General features: G+C 43.0%; 1 protein-coding gene across 8 annotated transcripts in view; it reads right to left on the bottom strand.

Annotated features, from left to right (window-relative positions):
- CRMP1 (collapsin response mediator protein 1) overlaps positions 1–26,416 on the bottom strand; it is a 124,991-nt gene that overhangs the window by 95,847 nt on the left and 2,728 nt on the right. For 7 of the 8 annotated variants that reach the window (XR_009757623.1, XR_009757624.1, XR_009757625.1 and 4 more), the window contains exons 2-4: positions 18,207–18,295; positions 11,351–11,535; positions 7,036–7,200 (exon numbers count right to left, since the gene is read on the bottom strand). Coding sequence is in view for 4 of the 8 variants with exons in the window: in XM_061582552.1 (XP_061438536.1) it covers positions 7,036–7,200; positions 11,351–11,535; positions 18,207–18,295 (439 nt within the window). In the remaining 4 variants the exon portion in view is untranslated. Of the gene's footprint in view, positions 1–7,035; positions 7,201–11,350; positions 11,536–18,206; positions 18,296–24,435; positions 24,826–26,416 lie in introns of those variants that run through there. The other variant, XM_061582554.1, reaches the window with a different exon arrangement.

Here is a 26,416-nt window from a genome sequence, read left to right as displayed (position 1 = left end):
GTTAAGACCCGGCTATACTCCCAGGCATTTTAATGTTTAATGCTTTTAATGTTTAATGCTTTATGTTTAATGTTTTTAGTTTAATGTGTTCCTTTGTTACTGATTTTATTCTATATTATATTTTAATCTCGTTTTGTACACCGCCCAGATTGCTATTAGCTATGGGCAGTCTAGAAATGAAAATAAATAAATAAAATAAATAAACACATCAGTACTCTAAAGCAATATACTCAAACTTACTATTCTAACACACTCATATCACATTACCCACCCTTGCAAACACTCCTGTAATTCTCATCCTCAATAAACAACACTCACAAGGGACCCAGTCAAACCTGAACAGCTGATGGAAGGAGAGCTCACCCCTGCCAAGGACTTGTGGAGCAACAGGATCCTTTCATGAGGGCTGTCTACCCTCTACCATTTTCAGGGGTGACACCTTTACTCCCTCTTTTTGACAGCTGCCTTCATACTGGCCAGCAGACCAGTCTCTGCCCTTGAAGGCAGAATCAGGGCTTTTTCTTTATGTCAGCCTTTCCCAGCCTTTGGGTCTCCAGATGTTGTTGGACTACAACTCCTACCAGCATGGCCAATGGTCAGGAATGATGAGAATTGTAGTCCGCAACATCTGGGGGCCCAAAGGTTGGCAAAGGCTGCTTTATGTATTTGCACAATTTATATACCACTTATATTTAAACAAAGCTCTTAAGTGGTTTACAACATAAACAGCAAATACAATAACTCCCCTATATTCTGTAAGACACAGTTAACTAAATAGAGAAGTCGCTTTAGAATCACGATAACATTACCCATAAAAATCAGCTACAAAAATACAAACAAAATTCAGAGTAAACATAGCACAGAACCATATAAAATATTCTCTGTTAACATCAGGAGAGAGAAAAAACCAGAATATTACAATTGAAAATAAACCAAAAAGTATAAATTCCTCCTTTTTAAATAACACGATTGACAATTAGTAAAAAAAATCAAGTCACTCTTCCCAACTATCATACACGAATCATTCATTAATCGTCAATCCAATTAAATTCCAAACCTCCTATACAACAATAACTACAACTTAGTCTAACTACAGCTAAAAATACATACCGTTCTGTTTCACTCAAGTACACCCTTACATGATTACCACTCACATCAAACACATCAGTACTGAAGCAATATACTCAGACTTACTATTCTAACATACTCAAATCACATTACCCACCCTTGCAAACTCTCCCGTAATTCAATCTCTCATCCTCAATCAACAACACTCACATGTCTACACCAAAAGACCCAGTGAAACCTGAACAAATACTTACATACAAGCAAACAACTATTCACAAATACCCTCTAGAGCAGTGGTTCCCAACCTGGGGGCCATGACCCCAAGGGGCGCTGCAAAGTAATCCAGATGGGGCTGTGAACAGTAAAGAAATGAATTATTAATTTTTTTAAAAAAAGTCTTCATTCCCTGGACACTGTCTGCTCCCCACAGCCTCTGCAGACAAGACCTCCCCCTTGCTCCAGACAAGAGGGGAGGACTTTTGCTTAAGCAGCAGAGTGTCTTTCAGGCCTGCCGAGGGCAAGTGTCTGCCTATAAGACACATGGTAGATGCCAAAGGAGGCTGAGGGCGGAGCTACCAGGAAGAAGAGGGGATTACTAGCTCTGGCTCCTGGCTCCTCACACAGCCACTGCTGACAATGCCCTTACTCAGAAGGAGAGGAGAGTGCTTTTCGTGAAGCAAAAATAAGCAAGGCTGCAAGGAAAGAGTGCTTTTCTCCTTCCTTCCTGGCAGCCAGCCTGCCTGCCTTTCTTGACTCCTGATTCACTACCATCTCCTTTGAAAAAATATTCATATTTGCAAGGCCACCCAGATCTTGCCTTCGGCCCAGAACGACCAAACGGAGCCAAGGAGCAGTGAAGACTCAGGACTTACTCACCCCCATCTCTGAGGCCAAGTGCGTGTGCCAGTGCCTTTCTCTCTTAGCTCCCATGTCTGCAGTACGGAGATGATAATACCGGCCTACATTCCTGACCTGTTGTTGGAATGATGAATGAGATCATTTTTGCCCTGGGCTCCTCTGAGAGGAAGGGCAGAATACAAATTTAATAAATAATAATAATGTACATGAATCACTCTGCATGAGAAATTTCATTAGTTCTTTAACATGCTAAGGAAACATCGAATGTAACTGGAAAATGCATTTCAAAAATTCCATGTGAAGCTGAATTCACAGTTTTGGGGGGCGGGAGACTGAGATTAAAGGAGGCAGCTGTGCTAACCAACTGGGCTTTTTGAGTGCTTCTATTGAATACAAAAATGCCCCCCCAAAACCCCATCAAAGTTTTAAAGTGTTTAACAGAAAAGCCCAAATAATCAAATTGGTTTGCATGACAAGGGAAAGGAAACTCACATAACGCTAGTCATACAATGATTGAAATATGACAATAGTGAAATGGTTTTCTAATTAAGCAAAATGTAGCATAGCAATAAAGATTCCAGTTCTTAAAGCATTTACACTGGTCAGATCCTCATAGGGGTCCCACAAATGTTAAGTGTTCTGAAGAAAGACTGTCTACTAACTATTGCAACCAAATTTTTAAAGAAAGTCATAATTCATCTCAACATGAATTAACAAGCTCACACTATTAAATTAACTAATATCGTGAGAATAAGAAAAGTAGACAACCTAATGTTGTATTTAATGATTCATTGTAATTACAATGATTCATTGCAATTTATTTATTGTAAAATGTATAGGTGTAATAGGTCCATATATACTATTAGGAACAATGGCTTTTTGACCTGCAATAGAGCAGGAGTCATTTGTGTGATTTCACATCCATGTGGGAAAGACATCTAGGTCTTTGACTAGAAGAACATCTATGTAATTTACAACATCAAAGATTGGGAGCTCTTCTAGTTAAACATCGCTGTTGCTTTTTCCAAGAAACATGATGGTATTTTGTTTGGAGCTCTGGAAAAGGTGAGCAAGATTGAAAAATTATTCAAGATTGAGTGGCACAGCTACTCAATGTGGATGGCAAAATGATAACAGATGACAAAGAAAAGGCAGAAGTCCTCAATTCCTACTTTGGCTCAGTCTTCTCCCAAAAAAGGGTCTATGACCCTCCCGGGAAACATGTAGAAGGGGCAGGATTGGAGCTTGAGCTTGACAAATGGTCAAGGAATACCTAATCACTTTGAACGAGTTCAAATCTCCAGGGCCCGATAAACTGCATCCTAGAGTATTGAAGGAACTGGCTGAAGAACTCTCAGAACCGCTGTCTTTTATCTTTGTGAAATCATGGAGGACTGGTGAAGTGCCGGATGACTGGAGGAGAGCTAATGTTGTCCCTATCTTCAAAAAGAGCAAGAAGGAGGAACCGGGGAACTACAGACCAGTGAGCCTAACATCAATCCCTGTAAAAATTATACAGATTATAAAGTTGTCAATCTGTAAGCACCTTGAAAGCAATGCAGTGATTACTAGGAGCCAACATGGATTTATGAAGAACAAATCCTGCCAAACTAATCTCATCTCATTTTTGGATCGGGTAACCTCTCTTGTAGACTGTGTCAATAATTATACAAACTGAAATCACAGACTCATGAAGGTCACTGTCCAACTCCTCTTTTTTGGCCTTGAGGTTCCTAGATGTTCTCCTTTTTTCATATGATGCTTCATATTCTTCCTGGCCTTTCAAGCCCAATCATGCTGTATCTCATAAGTGTTCTCTCTAGCCCCATCATCATTAGTTTGTCTCAGGTAGCCAATTTGTGTTCATCCCCAAAAAAGTATGTCTCCTCTTCTATGGTAATAATTTACTCCTCTGTAGATAATCAGCTCCACTGGTATTTGATCCCTTCTTTTCTCAAGATATCAGTATGTTTTTCAAAGGACCACCTCCTCTGTGGCATCTCAGCACCAAGGACATGATAAAAATGAACCTGTGCACCTTTTCCCTACATTTCCCATGCTTCTTACTGCCCATAGGATAGTTTCCTTAACATCAGGACAATTACATCTCAGTGGCACCCCAGGCAATGGCTTTTGATACAGCATAATACACATTCTTTCAGTTTCTCTTAGCCTTGTCTCTAGTGTGAACAGAGTACCACCAACCAAGTGCAGAGATAAGGAATTAAATCTTGTTCACCTGCTGACTTGATAAGCTATGTATGTACAGGTTGGCTCTGCAGCTTCTATCTTCCAAGTGCACTGTATGGTGATGGTGTCCAAAGTTGAACAGGCCAACGCCTGCAGCACTGTGGAATGGCATGTTCAAATTTCAAGAGCCTCTGACACAGTTGTTGCTATTCAGCCACTTCAGTAGCCTGTCATCTGCTTGGAATGGCTAGAATGCTTTCACCCAGTCCTCTGCCAATCCTCTGCCTGTTGTAGCTGTAATGCAATTTCCACCATTTGCCCTCCATCTGCTTTCCCCACCTTAGGTATTTTTGCCAGCCCTATGCGCCCTTGGTTATCTGAGTCCAGGCCTACCAGACCATTCACAATCTGCATTCTGAAACAGCTATCTAAGACCTTCTCTAAGCACCTGGGAGCACCAAGATATCACTTATATTAATTTGTATTCAATCCTCAGTATTAATGCTGTTTTTTCATTTTAAATGTAGGTTTGGGGTCAGATGGCAATTAACCTGCCATCTTGGCTGATGTTGTCATTGCACACACCCCTGCACATTCATGGTGTTGTCAGTCATATATGGATACTTGTTAGGGAGAAAGCTGAGTACTCCACCTGGCCCAGCCCTTCTCCCTGTCATTATTATTACTCCCACAGTCACAGCAGCAGGGTGACTTCTACACAGCAATTTGTGTTTTAAAAAGCCATCCCACTATAGCAGTGATCATGAGAGGAAGATGATGCAGCAAGATTATTCACATTACTCCCTTGAAGTTCCTCTGTATGCACACACATTCTTGGGAGCAACCTGAACATTTCCTTAGTCACTCAGGAACCCTTGGAGCATTCTAAGGCTTCCTGTGACAAATTGGCAAGGCACTTTGCCGATAAAGTTGAACACCTGAAGAACTCAATTCCGTACACTGTGGATGCAGTAGAGGATCCAGAGTTGACCAGTTGCAATCCGGTTCAGTGAGATCGGTTTCGGCCTCTTCCTTCTGAGGATGTGGACAAGGTACTTTCAACGGTGAAGCCTACCACCTGCCTGATTGATCCTTGCCCATCATGGTTCCTTATGAACTGCAAGGAGAAATTGGGCGAAGGGATCAGGGCGGTGGTAAATGTATCCTTGAAGGAGGGTGTAATGCCATCGGCCCTCAAGGAGGCAATTATAAAACCCATCTTAAAAAAGTCCTCCTTGGATTCCCAAGTCTTGAACAACTTTTGCCCCATTTCGAACTTGCCATTTTTGGGCAAGATCATTGAGCGAGTGGTGGCTAGCCAGTTGTCAGCACACTTGGATGAAACGGATTATTTGGATCCATATCAATCGGGTTTCAGGACTGGACATGGTACTGAAACAGCCTTGGTGTTGGATCGCCTGGAGGGACTGGGAAGAGGAGGCACTGTTTTACAGTGGTTCCGTTCCTTTCTCTCTGACAGGCACCAACAGGTAGCATTGGGGGATGAGGTTTCAGACCCTTGGCCCCTCACTTGTGGATTGCCACGGGGTTCTATCCTCTCTCCCATGCTATTTAACATCTATGTAAAACCGCTGGGAGCCATCATCAGGAGTTTTGGGCTGCGGTGTCACCAATATGCTGATGACACGCAGCTCTATCTCTCTTTTAAATCCTCACCGGAGTTGGCTGTGGAGACCTTGTCCAAGTGCCTGGAATCCGTGAGTGGGTGGATGGGAAGGAACAGGCTGAAGCTCAATCCTGATAAAACCGAGGTGCTACTTGTGGGTGACAGGGGAAGGTTGGGTGTTGTTGACCTGAAGCTTAATGGGGTGAGACTTCCCCTGAAAGATCAGGTCCGCAGCCTCGGGGTTGTTCTTGATTCCAAGCTGTCCATGGAGGCTCAGATTTCGGCAGTGAGCCGGGCAGCTTGGTATCAACTACACCTCATATGGAGGCTGCAACCCTACCTCCCAATTCATCAGCTCCCACTGGTAGTACATGCCCTGGTCACCTCTCAATTAGACTACTGCAATGCGCTCTACGTGGGGTTACCCTTGAAAACAGTCCGGAAACTACAACTGGTGCAGAATGCGGCGGCTCGTTTGCTTACAAACAGCCGCCACCGTGATCACATCACGCCAGTGTTATTTCATCTACATTGGCTTCCAGTTGTTTTCTGGGCCCAATTCAAGGTGTTGGTGTTAACCTTTAAATCCCTATACAGTCTCGGCCCAGTTTACCTGAAGGAGCACCTCCAGTACCACCAATTAAGCCGCCCGACTAGATCAGCCACACAGGGCCTTCTCTCAGTCCCACCAACGAAAACAGCTAGGTTGGTGGGGACTAGAGAGAGGGCATTCTCAGTGGCGCCCCCACTCTCTGGAACTCCCTCCCATTCGATCTCCGCCATGCCCCTTCCCTGGATACATTTCGCCGAGCCTTAAAAACCTGGCTCTTTGGACAGGCCTTCGGGATCCCCGGGGTGGGCTAATTTTTCTATGATTGTTTTAAATTGTTTATTGATTGCCCTACATTGTTCTATACTGCTGCTATTTAAAATGATTATGGTTGACTGCATTGTATTTTATTCTGTATTTATATTGTATTTTATCAATTTCAATGTGTACGTCGCCTAGAGTGGCTTCGGCCAGATAGGCGACACAAAAATTAAATTTTACTTACTTTACTTACTTTTTACTTAGATCTGGCTCTTTTCAGGTAGTTGGATCTTGGGACAGGAAGCTATCTGGCCCAAGAGCTATCTGGCTAAAGCATCCACACATCACAAGCTATAAAATCCAATTCTGATGGATCGCACAGGAAAAGAACAAAGTGAACCAATATTCAATTAATTTATAATCCAATTTATAAGCCTATTTTTCTCCCTTCGTCTCACCATTCTGACAGACTATTACTAACCTTTATCTTGGACCAGTATATCCAACTCTTCCCTGATTCCATCATACCAACTGGTGATATCCACATGGAGAGAATAATCGCAACAGGATTTGGTGTCTGCTGCCTCATGCCACTTTTCAAATGAAGTTAATAAACTGGAGCTTGGTTCAGGAAGGACATGGTCAACTGCAACGAAGATGAAGCATTTGTTACATGGCAAAAAAAAACATCAGTCCATATTTTACCTGCAGATGCACAACATACAGCTTTTCCACCTGCCTTGCCCCACCCCTCTGCCTGGGCCTTATCAGGAGGAGCTGCAGGCTGAGACGCACTGCTGCAGGGATGAGACTGTGCTGGGACCATCAAGGGGCAAGCATTTCCACCTGCCTTGCCCCACCCCTCTGCCTGGGCCTTATCAGGAGGAGCTGCAGGCTGAGTCGTGCTGCTGCAGGGATGAGATTGTGCTGGGACCATCAAGGGGCATGCTTTTCCACCTGCTTTGCCCCCCACCCCTGCTCTTACTTTTTTTTTTTTTTAATTTATATACCGCCCTAAGCCCGAAGGCTCTCTGGGCGGTGTACAAAAAGATAAAAAACAAGCAATATATAAATACAATAAATACAATAAATCAAGAAAACATTTTTCTGGGGACTGCCCTTTACCAGGAAGGTGAATGCTTTTGGTTTGCTGCTCCTGTTTTTTTTAGAGATGTTAGGACTTTGTTAGTTCAATTTTTTTTTTTGTAAATTGTTTTGGGTTTTTTTGTATTTTGTATTTGTATTTTTATTTGTGTGTAAGCTGCCTTGGGGGCCTATTTGGCCGAAAGGCGGCCTAGAAATAAAACATAGCATAACATACATTAAACCAATCAGGTTTTGAAGTTTCTGGTTTAATTGGTACATTGTTTTCCAACAGTTGAAAAAAACAAGTTATTTCTCTGAGCAAGGAATAGCTAGTTTGATCTCACCTCCTTTTTTTCTCCAAAACAGAACACTGAGCTGACTTAAACCAGAATGAACATGTCATCTCCTACTGGATATGTGCATCCCTAGCCATTACGTGCCATTGAACACAGTTGCCCACTTTGGAAGTAAAATGAAACCATTATTAAAGGTAGCCGCCGGCAAGATCACATCACTCCTGTGTTGAAGGAGTTGCACTGGTTACCGGTTGTTTACCGAGCCCAATTCAAGGTGTTGGTCTTAACCTTTAAAACCCTATACAGTTGTGGCCCAGTTTATCTGAAGGAGCGCCTCCAGCATCGGCAGGGATGCCGCTCAACAAGATCAGCCTCAGAAGACCTTCTCTTGATCCTACCGGTTAAAACAGCTAGACTGGTGAGGACTAGAGAGAGAGGGCCTTCTCAATAGTGGCCCCCACCCTATGGAATTCTCTCCCAAATGATCTATGATGAGCTTCCGCCGGACCTTGAAGACCTGGCTTTTCAGGCAGGCTTTTGGGGTGGGTTAGGTTCTTATTGTTTTTTAATTTTTTAAACTGTTTTATGTACTGTTTTTACCTTGTACGTCGCCCAGAGTGGCTGGACAACCAGCCAGATGGGCGACTAATAAATTTAATAATAAATAAAAAATAAAAAAAAATAGCACAACCCTGGTTTGTCTGATTTGCTGTACCTCAGCAGACCAACCAATCATAATATGTTTTTGGCCAGCAAACTATGATCCTAAATCACAGCTGAAGAAACTTGGAATGTGTTAGCTGTGGTCTGTTATGTCCACACTGGTGTCTGGCTTAATCATAGTTTGTTGTCTTGCTCTGTCCCCACTGCTTGCCCAGCTAGAAACAGAGGAGTGTGGAAATCACTCTCGCTGTCACTTTCACACACCTCTCCTTCCTCTCTGCCTAGTAACAAGCTCCTTTGCCCACCTACCTGCCCAGTGACAAATTCTTCTGCTCCAGCTTCACTGCCTACTTCTGCAGCACTTTTTCAAAGAAATTTTTAATAGACTCTGTCAAGTTTTACCCATATCAAAGGATATATGTTAAAACACCCTTACTCTTAGCAAGCCACTACCAACAGATTTATTTATTTTATTTATTACTTGATTTATAAACCACTTTTTAGGGTGCAACTGTCCCTTCAAGGCTGTAAAGAAAATCTAGCACAGGAGGGCCCCACTCATACGGCGAGTTACATTCCAGACCCCCGCCTAAAAGCGAAACCCACTGAAAAGCGGAACTCTCAATAAAATGGTGCCCAATGCCCGAAAAATGCCATAAAAACGCAACAAGCACCATATGAGTGGGGCCTTACTCTAATTGAAAGCCGCCGTATCTGCCAAAAAGCAGGGCCCTACTGTAGTAGTAGTAGTAGGAAGACATCTGCTTAAAACAGAACAGCTGTTAAAACATAAGCAGCAATTTGTAAAAGCAAATGCAAATAATAAAAAGACTAAAATAAAATGTTTTATGTCATTTCTTAAATATTTCCAAGGGAGAGCATTCATAAGTGCAGGGCCACCCCCGAAAGGACCTTGTCCCTGGGACACATCAGACTAATACAGGCCAGAGAGCAGATTCTCAGAAGTAATCTTAAAGCCCAGACAAACTCATATGGGTGCAGGTGGCCCTTCAAGTAACTTGGTGCCCAGTTGTTAAAGGCTTTCAAGGCCAAACACCAGTACTGTAAATTGGGCTCAGAAACAAACAGGCAACTAGTGTAACCTGTGTAGAATTGGTATAATATATTCTGTACCAACTGGTTTCCTAATAGAGTAAAAACAGCCCCACATGGACCATATTACAGTAATCTGAGTTAAGGCCCATTTTTTTCTAAATAGGGTCACAAACCAGCCAAAGTTGGTGTGATAACACAGTAAAAAGAACTGTAAAGTGCTTTACTGAAATTATGATAATGTCTAAATGAAACGGCTAAGTACAGTTATACGGAGTTCTGGAGTGTGTTATCGGTATGCTAATGACATGCAGCTCTAGTTCGCTTTTTCATCTTTTGCAGGTGAGGCAGCGGATATGCTGAACCAGTGCCTGGTTGCCATAATGGATTGGATAAGGGCCAATAAACTGAAGCTTAATCCACACAAGAGTGAGATGCTGCTGGTGGGTGGTTCTCCTGTCCAGCAGGGTGACGTGCAGATTCCTCTAAATGGGGTCACACTCACTCTGAAAGAGCAACTCTGTAGTTTGGGGATACTTGAGACACAAGTGGCACTGAGTGCCTTCTAGCAGCTTAGGGTGGTGGTCCTACTATGGAGAGGGATAACCTGCCTTCAGTAATCTGTGCTCCTGGAACCTCAAGACTGGATTACTGCAATGCACTTTACATGGAGCTGCCTTTGAAGATGGTTCAGAAGCTATAGGTGCAGAATGCAGCCACCCAACTGCTGACAGGCTTGAGCCGAACTGATGATACAGCACTGATCCTGACATAGTTGCATTGGCTGTTAGTCTCCAAATCAAGATATAGTCTTCCAGTATCTTTAAGAATGCCTCTCCTGATTTGAACCTACCAAGACCCTCTGATTTTCATCTGAGGTCCTCTGGGTGCCCCCTTTGAGGGGGGGTTGGATAAGTGCAACAAGGGAGGGAGTCTCTCAGTTGTGGTTCCTTGCCTGGGAATGCTCCCCCCAGTGTGGTCCTCTGGGCATTATCTTTAACATCCTTTCAGTATTAAATAAAAACATCTCTTCTCTCAGTCATTCAATAGATTATAATGATTTTGTCTGCTGGTTTGTACTTTTTTAAATTATAGGCTATTATATGGTTTCTACTGTAACACATTGCTCATTTTTTATTTTATTTTATTTATTTATTTATTTATTAAATTTATTAGTCGCCCATCTGGCTGGTTGTCCAGCCACTCTGGGCGACGTACAAGATAAAAAAACAATACATTAAAACGTTAAATTTAAAACCATGACAGTAAAAACCTAACCCACCCCAAAAGCCTGCCTGAAGAGCCAGGTCTTCAAGGCCCGGCGGAAGCTCATCATAGAAGAATTTATGCCATCCTTTGTGCTTTTAAATTCTATAAGTTGCTTGTCAAGGGACTAATAAATTGAAATAATAATAATAACGTAGTAATGATGTATCCAGTAGTAATAAATGTATTCAGAAAAAAAAATCTAATGTTTCCATTAACGAGAAGTCTGCATGCATCCTTCAGTCTAGATAACCCATTTGCACGTCTCATTAAAGCCATTTGACTTGATCTGCTACTGTATTTTATGGACAGTCTGGACTTGCCCGTTTAGCCTTATGTGGCACACGACAGCAAACAGTTCTATAATGCTTCTATGAGTGGAAAACATCCTCAACCTTTCAATTATGAAGTGCTGGGTATTCCACTACTTACTGATCATGGTAGTGCCTCCTGCTAGAGCTGCCTTTGTGCCATGATAGAAATCATCAATAGCAATCATGCCTTGATAGGGCTTCTGTAGATAAGTATTGACATCGATTCCTCCAGGGATAACCATTAGCCCATTGGTCTCAATGGTCTTCACTCCACCAGGAACAATCAAATTCTCTCCTATTTGTCTAACAAAAAGAAAGATGAGCTATTTTCCTTTTGTCTAGAAACATCAATAACAATTCTGAAGGTCTCATATATTAATTACATTTCTGTCCTGCCCTTTCTCCCAGAAGGAGCCCAGGGCAGCAATACAAACCTCACCTTGAACTGAATGGCATTATGTACATATTAGGGTCTAATAAGTGATTATATACATTGCATTTTTTTTCAGTCATAGATCCTGCAAATGAAATTTTAGCTACAGTATCTCATGGGCTTGTCGTGATGCTATTTTAGAGTACCTATAAATGTAATGGTTAAGGTGCTGGACTGGGAGACCAGGGTTCAAATCCCCACATAGCCATGAAGCTGTGTGACCTTGGGCCAGTCACTGCCTCTCAGCCTCAGAGGAAGGCAATGATAAACCACCTCTGAATACCGCTTACCATGAAAACCCTATTCATGGGGTCGCCACAAGTCGGGATTGACTTGGAGCAGTCCATTTCCATTTCATAAACTACCAATGTTATATAGCTTTCCTTACACATACTGTAGCTATTTCTATGTTCACCACTAGAATGAATATCAGAGCCAACCCAAACCGAAGAAGCAGTTCTGAAACATTCAAATAATAACGCTGGCATTGAAAGAATAGTGTAAGTTGTCCATGTCTTTGTAAGATTCAGTGGAATATCTAGTTACTATAATTGGTTAATGTTGTCTGTTGCTTCTTGCAGACCTCTCTCTCTCTCTCTCTCTTTCTCTCTCTCTCTCTCTCTCACACACACACACACAGAGAGAGAGAGAGAGAGAGAGAGAGAGAGACTCTATGGTATCATGGACATTCTCAAAATGTGTTTGCACTTAGAACTAGAACTGAACCCCTGGGAATCTTGTGGGTACTGCTTTATGCAGCAGCACCTATGCAGTTGTAGTGTGGCTGTACAAGCTTTAACCATGACAGCTAAGCACTTTGGAGAACAAAGATCAAGTTCTGCTCAGTTATTCCAAACACATGAAAACACTGTCTAATATGGAACTCTGTCCATGTGCTTTTAAGAATCAGTGGCTACCACATCTCTTAAGTTAATATAAAAAATGGGCCAATGCCCAATACTGCAACTTCTGCTAAGTGAAAGGCTAGTTTGGCTGGAGGAAATCTCACACAGAGTTAAAGCAAGGATGTGGGTTTTCTGGAAATATTCCTATGCAAATTGAGATAATTTGCATTGAAATATTTTCAGTTTTGCATTGGAAAAATTTCTGATGCCCTAATTTAGTATGCTTTTTTACTTAGTGAACAAAATGAATAACTCTGAAACTGCCAAGCTTGAATGAGAAGAGTGACTGGGAACTGAGGGAGCTCAAGGACATGGAGACCAAAGTCTTGTTGTAGGTTGAGTAAAAAAGAATGAAACAAAAGTCTGTAAAAAAGAAGTCAACGAAGATACAAAATTGAGGAAAGGACTGGAGGGGCCAAAAGAAAATGGGAAGAGGTGGAAAATCTAACAGGGCTTTATATTGTTATGTGAAAAGCGGGTGGAGAGTGAGTGAGTAGGACAGCACAAAGTAGGAAGGGGGCCTAGGGTCACAGTAATCAACTGTAATCTTAAAGCACTTCATAGAATCATAGAAGAGTTGGAAGGGGCCTATAAGGCCATCAAGTCCAACCCCCTGCTCAATGGAGGAATCCAAATCAAAGCATTCCCGACAGATGGCTGTCCAGATGCCTCTTGAATGCCTCCAGTGTCGGAGAGCCCACTACCTCTCTAGGTAATTGGTTCCATTGGCGTATGGCTCTAACAGGAAGTTTTTCCTGATGTCCAGTCGAAATCTGGCTTCCTGTAACTTGAGCTCATTATTCCATGTCCTGCACTCTGGGACAATCAAGAAGAGATCCCGGCCCTCCTCTGTGTGGCAGCCTTTCATGTACTTGAAGAGTGCTATCATATCTCCCCACAGTCTTCTCTTCTCAAGGCTAAACATGCCCAGTTCTTTCAGTCCCTCCTCATAGGGCTTCGTTTTGAGTCCCCTGATCATCTTTGTTGCCCTCCTCTGAACCTGTTCCAGTTTGTCTGCATCCTTCTTGAATTGCGGAGACCAGAACTGGATGCAGTACTCACGATGAGGCCTAACCAGTGCTGAATAGAGGGGAACTAATACTTCACGCGATTTGGAAATTATACTTCTGTTAATGCAGCCTAATATAGCATTTGCCTTTTTTGCAGCCACATCACATTGTTGGCTCATATTCAGCTTGTGATCAATGACAATTCCAAGATCCTTCTCACATGTCGTATTGCTGAGCCAAGTATCCCCCATCTTATAACTGTGCATTGGGTTTCTTTTTCCTAAGTGTAGAACTTTGCATTTATCCCTGTTGAATTTCATTCTGTTGTTTTCAGCCCAATGCTCCAGCCTATCAAGGTCCCTTTGAATTTTGTTTCTGTCTTCCACGGTATTAGCTATGCCCCCCAATTTTGTATCATCTGCAAATTTGATAAGCGTGCTCTGTACCTCCTCATCCAAGTCGTTAATAAAAATGTTGAACAGCACTGGGCCTAGGACCGAGCCCTGTGGTACCCCACTCATTACTTCCACCCAGTTTGAGAAGGAAGCATTGATAAGCACTCTGAGTCCGATTCTGGAGCCAACTGTGGATCCACCTGATAGTTGTTCCATCCAGCCCACATTTAGCTAGCTTGCTAATCAGAATATGATGGGGCACTTTGTCAAAAGCTTTGCTGAAATCGAGATATATTAAAATAAAAATAAGCAAATAACTGATCAGGGAAAGCTGATCAGGGAAGACAAACAGTTCTGGGGCTTAGTTAAGGCTGTGCGGGTGTGGCCTTCAAAGAAAGGGCCCTGAACATGCTTGGACTGTACTTCATGACAGCCCTACTCATCCCATACTGAGCTGGAATTGTCCTCATAACAAGAGGAGGAAGAGGTTGCCTTCACAATCAGGGCTAAAAAGCTGGCAATCCTCCTAAACTTGAAATGTCAGTCACAAGATTTTTCTGTCCAGAGACATATGGGAGGAACCTCTTAGCTAAATGATGCAGGCAGCTGATTGGCCAGAGAACACTAGAAATGCCTCCAACAGCCTTCTGTAAGTTTAAGGAAGTATAAAATGTATGAAAGGAAAGAATGTGTGAGTTTGAGATGGGGGGGTAAAAATTGCTTTATATTCTCCTTGGTAGGGCTGTGCCCAGTAGGTCTAGTGGACCAGCCACCATTGTCAGATATTCAAAAGTCTCATTCCAAATCCAACAAAACATAAAATATAGAGAAAGGTGGTTTGCATGCAATGCTAACCAAACTATGACTTAGTGAGAATGCACTAGCATGCAGGCTCCTGAAGAGGAGACTAAAGTCGCTTTGCTCCTCCTCCAGTGCTGCTATGAGTTAAGCCATGATGTGATGCAGTGTGTGGTCCGAACCCAGGCTTATGGTTTGTCTCACTCCAGAAAAACTATGAGTTGTCACCAAGGTTTGTTCTTTGATTTACAGCTCATGCTTTGTTTTGAGCAAGACAAATCATAATCCTCAGTTCAGATGACATGCTAAGTCAAACCATAATTTCTTTAATTTATACAATTTTTGTTTATTGGACAGGAAAAGAGGAAGGGCTTAAAATTGTGGCTTAGCTCACAGAAGCAGGAGGACCAAGGAGAAGCTCAGCACCCACAATTTCCTCTCTAGGAACCCTCACATTCTTGTGCTCACACTAAGCCATGGTTTAGCTTAATGTTATATATGAAGCAGCTCATAGTGTACTTCCACAGGAAACAGTAATAACTAACTATGGCTACTAGAAACATCAGGGGATTTCCCCCCCTATAGTTTAGTTTGTTTAGAAATAGTTTAACATAAAGTGAATGACAAATTCTAATATCAAATCATACAAGTGCCATGTGTTTTAAATTCTAGAGGGGTAGCTATACTAATTTGCTCCAGAAAAAACAAGAGTCAGGTAGTTCCTCGAAGACTAACAAATGTATGTGAAGTAAGTTTTTGTTGACCTGAGACCCCTTCATTAGAGCAAAGTAACGTGTTAATTCTCAACTGGCAGATTATATGCAGATATGTATTACATAATGTGAGAGGGGGAGAGGATGTGTGTGTACACGTACACACACAGGTACAGATAAAAGAAAGGAGAAGGGAGTGGGCTGGGGTGTGGGAGTGATGGAAACTGTCCATACAAAGCGAGATCAAAAGGACCAAAAATGCAAGAGACTGGTGTGTCACATTACATGAACAGCACAAATAAAACAAGATCCAGTCAAAGAGTGTGAACCACTCCCAACTCATAATAAACTGAACCATGGCAGAGAGAGAGGCTTTTTTATTTCTTTATCTCCTGCTATTTCTCCTCTAATATATATTTGTATAATAATGCCATCACGGTGTAATGGCTACCGACAGATGGAGCTAGCCCTGCAATCTACAGTGTGATGACAATTAGGAGGAGGCAGGGAGTGGAGGAAGAGGCTAAGCCTGGGGCAGAAGAGGAAGAATGGGCAGCAGAAGTGAGATGACAGGATGAGGTAGGACAGGGACTGAAGGAGGAGAGGAGGCCAAGGCAGAGGCAGCTGAGGGGGAGGGACAACACAAATAGGCCCATTTTGCAGGGAGGAACAGCTTCAAATTCTCCCTCACTCCAATGCTGAGGGGAGAAGCCCTAAGCAGGATTGACTCCTCCTCCCTGCATCAGCTGATGTGAAGGGAAAGTAATCCAGCTTGATACAGGTGCATGAGAGAGCTCCTTTCAAGGAACTCTCTTGCTCACCCAAACATGCTCCATTTCACTGTGTGTTCGAGTCCAAATTTCAAAGCACTTCGCAGGCAGCAATGCACTGCTAACAGAAAACCATATGCTATGTGATTACTATGTGCAAAATGTTGGTGGCCCAATGGTCTTTTCTCCAACATCAATGTAATGATAGAGCAGAGGTAGATAACACATTTTAACCTGAGGGCTGCACTGAGTGTTGGCCAACCCTTCCAGGTGACAGGCATGGCCAAAGTACAGTCACTTACACAGACACTATCTGCACTTATGGACAAGACACATACACATCTTTAGGCATGCACAAACATACACTTAAGACTGCCACTTCTGCTCTGCTCTTCTGCCAGAGGAGATCCTCCCCATCTCAGCAGCAGCCTGGGACCAGATGTTCTCCTCCTAACCCAGCTTTGTGATGGGGAAGGAAACTGTTTTCTCTGCTCTTCACAGATTGATATCTATTCAGTACTATTCTAAGAGGAAAGCTATAATGTCTTAGTACTCAAGAAACATTAAGGAGCACTCCTTCGTGTTTCTTGAGCACGATGACTTCACAAGCAATGGTGCTGCACCACAGAGAAAAGATGCTTTTGCAAGGTAAGTAGAAAGCAAGAGAAAGAGATGCCTTATTTGGGCAGAGGGCTAGCAGGCCACTTGAAATAGCTTTGCAAGCTCAATGCTGGGCTTGCCATCCCTGATATAGCAAAAAACAACTGAAGGGGGCTTTACTGAGTATCTATTAACCCTGCTGAAAGTAGTTGAGATGTGGAATGTTCATGAGTTGGAAAAACCACCTTCCCCCAAAAAATGGAAAACGGTGGGCAAGGGAAGAAGGTAAATTGACCTACTCTTATCCCTGGCAGCTTATAATAAGTATCCTGGATAGGTGGATAGGTTAGGAGGATCCATGACATTGTTATTAACTCCCCCTACAAGACAGAGGAATATTTTAGAATATTTCCACCATCTTGTTATATTCTCTTTGAGAATATAAGTATTATAAATATAGGTTTATAAATATTTTCATAAATTAATAAAAATTCTCCAGAACTGGATTCCCTCTACTAGTACAGAGCTATAATATGCTTATGTTTGGGCTGGGCAGCCCTCCAAGCACTAAATAGCTCATCACAAGAATGCTTCTGGCAGTGGAGTGGGGGGGGAGAAAAAGGTATCCTTAATCCCTTCCCCTACTCCTGAAACACCCTTCAAGAGGCCTGATTAACAGCACTATAAGGCTTCCATTCCAAGCTGGCTAGAGTCCTAAATGAAATGGAAATGGACTGCCTTCAAGTCGATTCCAACTTATGGCGACCCTATGAATAGGGTTTTCATGGTAAGTGGTATTCAGAGGTTGTTTACCATTGCCTTCCTCTGAGGCTGAGAGGCAGTGACTGGCCTAAGGTCACCCAGTGAGCTTCATGGCTGTGTGGGGATCTGAACCCTGGTCTCCCAAGTCATAGTCCAACACATTAACACTATAGGATCACTCTTTTTACGGGGTTGGGATACACTGCACCACTGTATTGCAGTCCCACTTATATTAAATATTAACAAATTATACACTGCTTAAACAGGCAGCTGTTCCCCAAGTTAATTCACTTCCATTGTGACTAAGCTCCTTCTTTACATCATGTTTAGTGGATATTCTTTCATTAAAAGTACATGCCTGCCTGGCTGTTTTTATGCTGTGATTTCTATACTAAATATGAACGTTGGGCTTGAATCATCAACTCTCCTAACAATCCCATCTACTGACATCAGGAAAGACTAAATGGACATACTGTATTTTTACTAAAGAGGTATCTACACACTTTAAATAGGCAAGAACACCAGAATGTTGACAGCAGCTCTTGCATCACTGAATATATACAGAAATTTCAGTGTTTAAAAACTAACTTTATAAGCCCATCTTCCAGGTACACATCTGCATAGAAGGAGTGGTCATCATTAATAATTCGTCCACCTTTAATGAGTAGGCGTTCATTCTGAAGAAGAGAAAGCAAAAACCAATAATTAGGTCACATAAAAACATGTAATTAATCATAAGCAACACAAGGACTTGAGAGAACTACAGCACAGTCATGTTTACTCAGAAATAAGTCCTACTGAATCATAGAATCATAGAATAGTAGAGTTGGAAGGGGCCTATAAGGCCATCATGTCCAACCCCCTGCTCAATGCAGGAATCCAAATCAAAGCATTCCTGACAGATGGCTGAATTCAGTAGGGCTTACTCCCAAGTAAGTGGTTTTAGGACTGTAGCCCTAGTGATGTATAATTTCATTGCTATAGTTCTAGATTAGGATCTGTTTTAATGTCACATCTCTGGATTGTTAAAATTGGATTTAAAAATGGAATATTACATCTTTGCTGCTTAATGTCAACAAATTGTATTCAACTAAGTCCTACTCAGAATAGACCCATGGAAATTAATAACCTAAGTTAGTCATTTAACTTATATAGGTCTACTCTGAGGAGGACTAGCATTAAATACCATCCAAAGCCTTTACATCTAAAAATACAAAAGCTGTTAGCTACATGATGGTGGCCCTGGTATTTTGTGTGAAATAAATTCTGAGATGTTCAATAATATCTGCCACAAAGCAAATACCATCACAATTAACACCCTTTCTCAATCCTGAACTGAACTATGGCTGCTTTTCTTAGCAATTTATACTCCTCTTCCAGAAACTCACAGAGACTGGCCATTTTATAAGGACCATCTCCAACTCTGTTACCAGGAGAATTCTTAGTGCTTGCTGCAGGGCTTTTGTACTGGTGGGGTGGCCCTTACTAAACGCTTTTCTTTGGCCAGTTCCATCATCAGGCTAACACTTTTTCTTATTCCAGAAAACATTCTCCCAACAGTGATCTTTTAGAACCCATTAACGAAACCAAAATGAATGGAAATGAACTGCCTTCAAGTCGATTCCGACTTATGGCGACCCTATGAATAGGGTTTTTCATGATAAGAGGTATTCAGAGGCTGAGAGGCAGTGATTGGCCCAAGGTCACCCAGTGAGCTTCATGGCTGTGAACCCTGGTCTCTCAGGTCATAGTCCAACACACTGTCTCTCCTAACGAAACCAAAAGCCGTCAGCATATTTGCTTAATATATTTGTTTTTTCTTTCATGTCCAATAGCTATGATCCCCCAGCCTCTACAATACATATTTCTATGCATACTGCCTGACTTTATTTATTATTTTATTCATTTATACCCCAACTTTTCCCTGGAACTGGGTAATTATAGGGGGCCAACTTTCCCTTAACAGTGAGTAACTCCATGTTAATTAAAATGTTTTCTTTGGTCTCTTCCTCTGTTTGGTTTCACAAAAGTTACTGTGTTTGGTCTGAGTTGCTATTTATCGTGTCTACAACATTCTTCTGACTGGTTGTCCACACACAAATGCTTTCAGGATTGGATTATTATGAGCTTCCAACCAGATGCTTGGTGAGTATCTCCACAGCAGAAACAGTCAGATGATCCCCTCCCCCAAATACTACTGTTGCTTCCTAAATCTTGTTACTGGTAGTTCAGATGGGCAAGATAAGCTTTGCCACCACTGAGCTGCTAAATCAAAGCACAGCTCTCTGCAACAATTTTGCCTCTTCAGCATCTTAGTTAACATAGTATACTCTTTACAGGTACTTTACAACTTATAAATAGGCAACAAAAACAAAATCCCTCCCCAACGCCCAAATGAGCATGCTCAGTGACCCCAAAATGCTAAGTATCTGTTGGGGCAAGGAGGGGGTGATGGAATATTCAGCATTTGGTGGTAAAGGAGTTGAGTGTTCCTCTAATTACTGGAAATTGCTGTCATAATATTTCTTGACAGTTCTCAGATTATTCCTTCAACTTCTGCATGCAACTAAAGCCCGGGCAGCTTGATGGACTAACCTCTCACAAAAATGTGGTCCTGTATCCCTTATTTAGCATTGTGATTAGAACTGCCAGCAAAATTTCACCTAATGTACTATTTGAAGCAGGTTTAGAGGTTCCTCAGAGGGAAGCTGAAATGTTTTAATAAAACTACTCAAAGTTCCTGGGGTGCAGACAATCCACACATCTGTACATTATCATTAGATGTCACCATAATGGTATCTAAAGCAAACTTTAAGGTGCCCCCTTAAGCTATAAATCTGAAAAGTTTTAATAAAAAATGAACGTCAGGCAAGTTCTGTAACAAAATAAGTTTATTCACCTCTGGCTGTGGCCATCTGAATAAATGGGTGGGGTCTCCAAGACAAACATTTGTGCTACCTATAAAGCCACCCTTTATTGCTTGAGATTTAGGTGGATTTCTGGTTGCCGCAGCACTACTGGGGGTTTCAGAGGAAAAACTGAGGACGATTGCTTCTCTTCCTCGCCCAATAACTCTCCCTTACCATGTGAAGCTGCAGCTGCATCACACCCGCGTTTCTATTTGCTAACAACAGTATACATCACATACTGCATACTATATACTATATGAGCTGTATTTAGGTCCCACCCTAGAGCTGATAACCTTTGATTTGAGGCTTTAAACTTTGTTGACAGAGAACCAGAAGAACTATGGAGTGAAGTCAGAGACATTCTCAGGGAAGAATGCAAAAAGGCAATACCTCTAGTTAAAAAGAAAGACCTCAATGGATGACTGAAGAAACTCTTAAAATGGTTAAAGAGAGAAGGAAAACAAAAGCAAAAGGAGATAGAAACACACCTCGAACCCTAAATGCAACAATACAGTGACTAGTACGTAGGGACAAAGAGAACTATTACAATAATTATTGTATAGAAATAGAAGAGGACAACAAAAAGGGAAGAACAAGAGCCCTATTCCAAAAGATTAGAGCAATTAAACAGAAATTTCAACCAAGAGTAGGGATGTTGAATAATCAACAGGGAAACACACTGACTGACCGAGATGAAATAAAAGGAAGATGGAAGCAATACACTGAATAACTCTATAAAAGAGATACCAGGATGACAGATTCATGCATGGAGGAACCGTATGATGAAGAACCAGGAATTTTAGAATGTGAGGTGGAAGCTGCTCTTAAAATACTTGGAAGAAACAAATCACCAGGAACAGATGGCATACCAATAGAGTTGCTATAAGCTACTGAGACAGAATCTGTCCAAATTTTGACAAAAATCTGTCAAAAAATATGGAAAACTAAACAATGGCCCACAGACTGGAAGCGTTCAATATACATCCCAATTCCAAAGAAAGGGGATTATTGAACTATTGCCTTAATATCCCATGAAAGTAAAGTAATGCTCAAGATTCTACAACAAAGGCTCTTGCCATATATGGAGCGAGAAATGCCAGACGTCCAAGCTGGATTTAGAAAGGAAAGAGGCACCAGAGATCATATTGCAAACATACATTGGTTAAAGGAACGGACCAAGGCATTTCAGAAGGAAATCACCCTGTGCTGTATAGATTATCATTACAGCAAAGCCTTTGACTGTGTAGATCATGAAAAACTATGGAATCCTTTAAAAGAAATGGGCATCTGATTGTTCTGATGCGCAACCTATACTCTGCACAAGAGGCTACTGTAAGGACAGAATATGGAGAAACTGATTGGTTCCCAATTGGAAAGGGTGTGAGACAGGGGTGTATTTTATCACCCTATTTGTTTAATCTATTCGCAGAACATATACAGAAAGCGGAATTGGACCAAGATGAAGGAGGTGTGAGAATTGGAGGGAGAAATATCAATAATTTAAGATATGCAGATGATACTATACTACTAGCAGAAACCATTAATGATTTGAAACGAATGCTGATAAAAGTTAAAGAGGAAAGCACAAAAGCAGGACATCGAACTTATCAAGGATTATCAATACCTTGGCACAGTCATTAACCAAAATGGAGACAATAGTCAAGAAATCAGAAGAAGGCTGGGCTGGGGAGGGCAGCTATGAGAGAACTAGAAAAGGCCCTCAAATGCAAAGATGTATCACTGAACACTAAAGTCAGGATCATTCAGACCATGGTATTCCCTGATCTCTATGTATGGATGTGAGAGATTGACAGTGAAAAAAGCGGATAAAAGAAAAATCAACTCATTTGAAATGTGATGTTGGAGGAGAGCTTTGCGCATACCATGGACTGCAAAAAACACAAATAATTCTGTGTTAGAACAAATTAAACCAAAAGTATCACTAGAAGCTAAAATGATGAAACTGAGGTTATCATACTTTGGACACATAATGAGAAGACATGATTCATTAGAAAAGACAATAATGCTGGGAAAAACAGAAGGGAGTAGAAAAAGAGGAAGGCCAAACAAGAGATGGATTGATTCCATAAAGGAAGCCACAGACCTGAACTTACAAGATCTGAACAGGGTGGTTCATGACAGATGCTCTTGGAGGTCGCTGATTCATAGGGCTGCCATAAGTCGTAATCGACTTGAAGGCACATAACAACAACAACAAAGGACACTTCAGAATTACCTGAGCAGCAGCAGTTCTTTGCTCTCACTGCTGCCCTTTAAAAGAAATCCAAGTAACATTCCAAAGAAACAGTCCTAAATACGCTTACTAGTCAGCAAACCACACTGAACACAATGGGTCTTACATCCAAGTAAACATGCATAGGATTGTGCTGCACCAGAGCACTCCTATGCACACTTACATGGAAGAAAACATCATTGAATTCAAAGGGAATACTGGGTAGGCTGGCGCCAAAGGGTGACCAGGTCAGGCCCTGGCTGAGGGCCCCTGTGGCCCAGAGGAGCCCTTTCTTAGGGTGGGAGAGTAGTGCTCCCCTTCCACGATCCGCAGCAGAATCGCAGGGAGGGAGCTTCCAGGCCACCCGCTCGTAGTGTACCACGCATGAGTGCTATCAACCAAGATAGCAGTGGGGGCATCAGCCCCTTAGAGAAGCCTCTGCTGCCATCTTGGTTGATGACAACCCTGAGTGCACAGCACACACAGCAGCCAAGACAGGAGAGAGGTAGGTGGAACAGGCAGGAGCCATGCGCCAGAGGCAGGCTGATGCCCAAGGGCCCAGTCATTCCTGGCGCCTGCCTTGCTTGTGCTGGTTTGGGCTGCACAGGGAGGAAGGTAACATCTACTTATGGAAAAAGCTCTTAGCTTTTATTTATTTTTATTTATTTATTTATTATATTTATATACCACCCTATAGCCGAAGCTCTCTAGGCGGTTTACAATAACTAAAAACATTAAAAACAAATATACGAAGTTTAAAAACACATCTTTTAAAAACAATTTAAAACATAATTTAAAACAATTTTCTTTATCATGGATGACTCCAACAAATAGCAGATGGCCACAAGTGAGAGGTAAATGCCCCAGATCTCTTTTATATGGGTGGTGTTGGTAGGAAAATATAACGTTCTTAAACAGACTGGTAGTTTTGCTTCGGAAAATCCAGTATATCTCGATTACTAACCCTAACGCTCTCTCTGAACTATTGATTGCGCCGGTTGTTATTAACGCGTTCTTTAAAAAATGCCACAATTTGATTCTGTTTGTTGGAACCCTTCGCACTCCCCTCCCCCCACAAAAGCAGGTGCTTAACATCCTGAAGGCGGTTCATTCTCTTTTAAAGGCGCCGCGCGCACGCTATCCAACCCCGGATTCCCTCCCTCTTTTGTTCTGTTTCGCGTGCCTTGCTGCCAGCCTGGCGCGTTCATCTACCGAAGGAGGGACTCTGCTGTCCTGTCGCGGGAGATCGACAGGCCCCTGCCCGTCCGGCCATTCAAAGACAGGCATCTTCCAATCCCTCCCCGAATAAGTCCGCAGCTGACCTCTGCAAAGAGCCTCGCTCCTTTTCATTCCTCCCCACCCCAAACCATTATTTGTTCGAGCGGCAGCGGCGGAGGCACTAGCTCTTTACATTCCCCGCCCTAGCCCCGTGGGACGGGAGGGGGTCATCGAAGCATCTAGCTATCTACCAGGCTCGTGGCTTTCAACACTGCCGCCATAGGTAGGTTGTTAGCCACCCGCCCCCTCGTGGGCCGCCTCTTCACGTGGCTCTCGCCTAACCCTGGTCCCTGGCCAGCCCGGTACAAAAGAAAGACTGTCGCTTCCTCCGCTCGCGTCGCGAGTGGCCTGACCTGGCCTCCAACGGAATCTCCCTCCTGCTGCTGTTGCTGCTCACCGTGATGTGCGGGATGCTCTTTTTGCCTTGGTAGGCAGACATGCCAACGGCTGCGGAGAGGGCAGCGCCCACCGGCTGCAACAACGAAGTGCGAGGGCCCCAGCCGAAGATTCGTGCCGAGGGACGCTTTTGCTGGCTCTGCGTGGTCTGCGTTGGCTGAAGGACGGGGTTCCTCACCCGCAGGACTGGGACTGGGCGAGAGGACAAGCTGTGCCTACAGGCGCCTCCGACTGCAACAGCCAGGAGCCCGATTCGCTCATTGAGCGCAACCCAGGAAGCGTTTCCTTGGCTCCCGACTCAGGGCTCCAATGCCAGCACGGTCGGAAAACGCGGCTACCCCTTCATGCTCTGCCCCACCCTGACGAACAGCGCTCCGGATAGCTAGCAAAAGGGCCCGCTTTCCCATTGCGCTTCTCCGCTCCTTGCGCTCTCGCGCGCCCACCAGTGGTGTACGTAAGGGAGAGAGGAGGTTGGCCTCAAAGGGCCAATTGCTGACCCTTCTCCATCCAGATACATATAGCGGTGCCCGTGAGGGCAGCAGGGCTCCTCTGGGCCTTTTGCAGTGTTGCTGAAGCGATGTCGGCCAAGCAGCGGCGTGAGCTTCCACGATGCCATTAAAGCCGCGAAATCTGTCTGGCAGGTGCAGTTTGGCATTTGGAGGTAGGAAGAAAAATGGCACCTGCCTAAAATCCTTCTGCTCAGTTATGGCTGGAAGGAAACAGCCATTTTCCAGGGAGCAGGAAATGGCATGACAGTGCACACTGAACCAAGATTGGTCTGGTGTGCTTTAAAACACTCAAAATCTGTTTGACCAGACACAACAGTAGAGGGGGTAAACTGGTGTGTACAGCACAGGCACCTATGCCTCTTTCAAGGCTCTTGAGCAGTCTCGGCACTAAAAGGAACAGATCTGCCCTCCTTTGCAGCTGGTCGTACTAATTAGGATAACACTCCCTCCGGTGCCTGCAAGAGCCTCCAGGCTGTCCTTTTGCGTGCAAAGAACTCAGTTACTAGGTAGCATACAAATGTTATAAATACATACATAGATAAAATAGACATAATTATTAGGATCCAGTAATAACATTTCAAACGATGGCAACAATGGGGGTGTGAGAGAAAGAGATGTTCTGTGGTGACAGGTAAAGGTCAGCAGAGAACCGTTCCTCTATGACTTTCCTAGCAATGCTGTACTCACTGATGATGGATATTCCTATTCATGCTATGAACCCGGCAGGGAGGACTCTCTTCCATGCCAGAGTTCTCTGTAGGTTTTTATGGTCAGATTCTATGGTTAACAAAGTCAAAGACATATTTGGAAATCAGTAATTTAGTCCACACAATTAACTCAGTTCACTTTTTCCTGTTCCCACATTTTAACGGCAGTAGGATTGCCATGTGGGCATCTTGTTAAATCACTTTTACATTCTGGTTACCTCCAAGCTGCACAAGGAATTTGGCTATGGGTGGGCAGACAAACCATACTGTGCAACTGATCTGGGTGGCAAAGTAGTACACACAGTGCAGCTTGCCAAATGCAGTCGTAATGAGGAGACAAGTTGAAGCAGCCATTCTGTGAAGGCCATGTTACATGAAGTGGCCCTTAGCTGATTCAATCAAATGTATCCTCTTGGGTTGTACTGAGATGTTCAGGTATGCCTGAGAAAGTCAGAAAACCCCACACACTGGTCCCAGACATATGCTTACCACCTGTTTTCTCCCTTTATGGCAGACATTACAGCAGGCAAACAGGAACTTGTTTTTCTAACATAAAGCTTTCATTCTGGATACCAACGAAGCTAGTATTCTGATAAAATAATCTAAACCCATCATAAGCCCTATTCAGGTGTTCTAGCTCTCTCACATGATGGAGAGCAGGGATGAGTGTACAAGCTCCACCCTCTTTGCTGTCTCCATGAGCTGCAGGGAAAAGTCAGAAGCGGGGAGCATTTTCTACATGTGCAGGCTTCCTACTCAATCTAGT

This window comes from Rhineura floridana, chromosome 8 (genome assembly GCF_030035675.1).
Source record: "Rhineura floridana isolate rRhiFlo1 chromosome 8, rRhiFlo1.hap2, whole genome shotgun sequence".
In the NCBI taxonomy this organism is placed as follows: Eukaryota; Metazoa; Chordata; class Lepidosauria; order Squamata; family Rhineuridae; genus Rhineura; species Rhineura floridana.
Note: the sequence above shows the minus strand (reverse complement) of the source record. Positions and strands in the feature narration are given on the sequence as shown.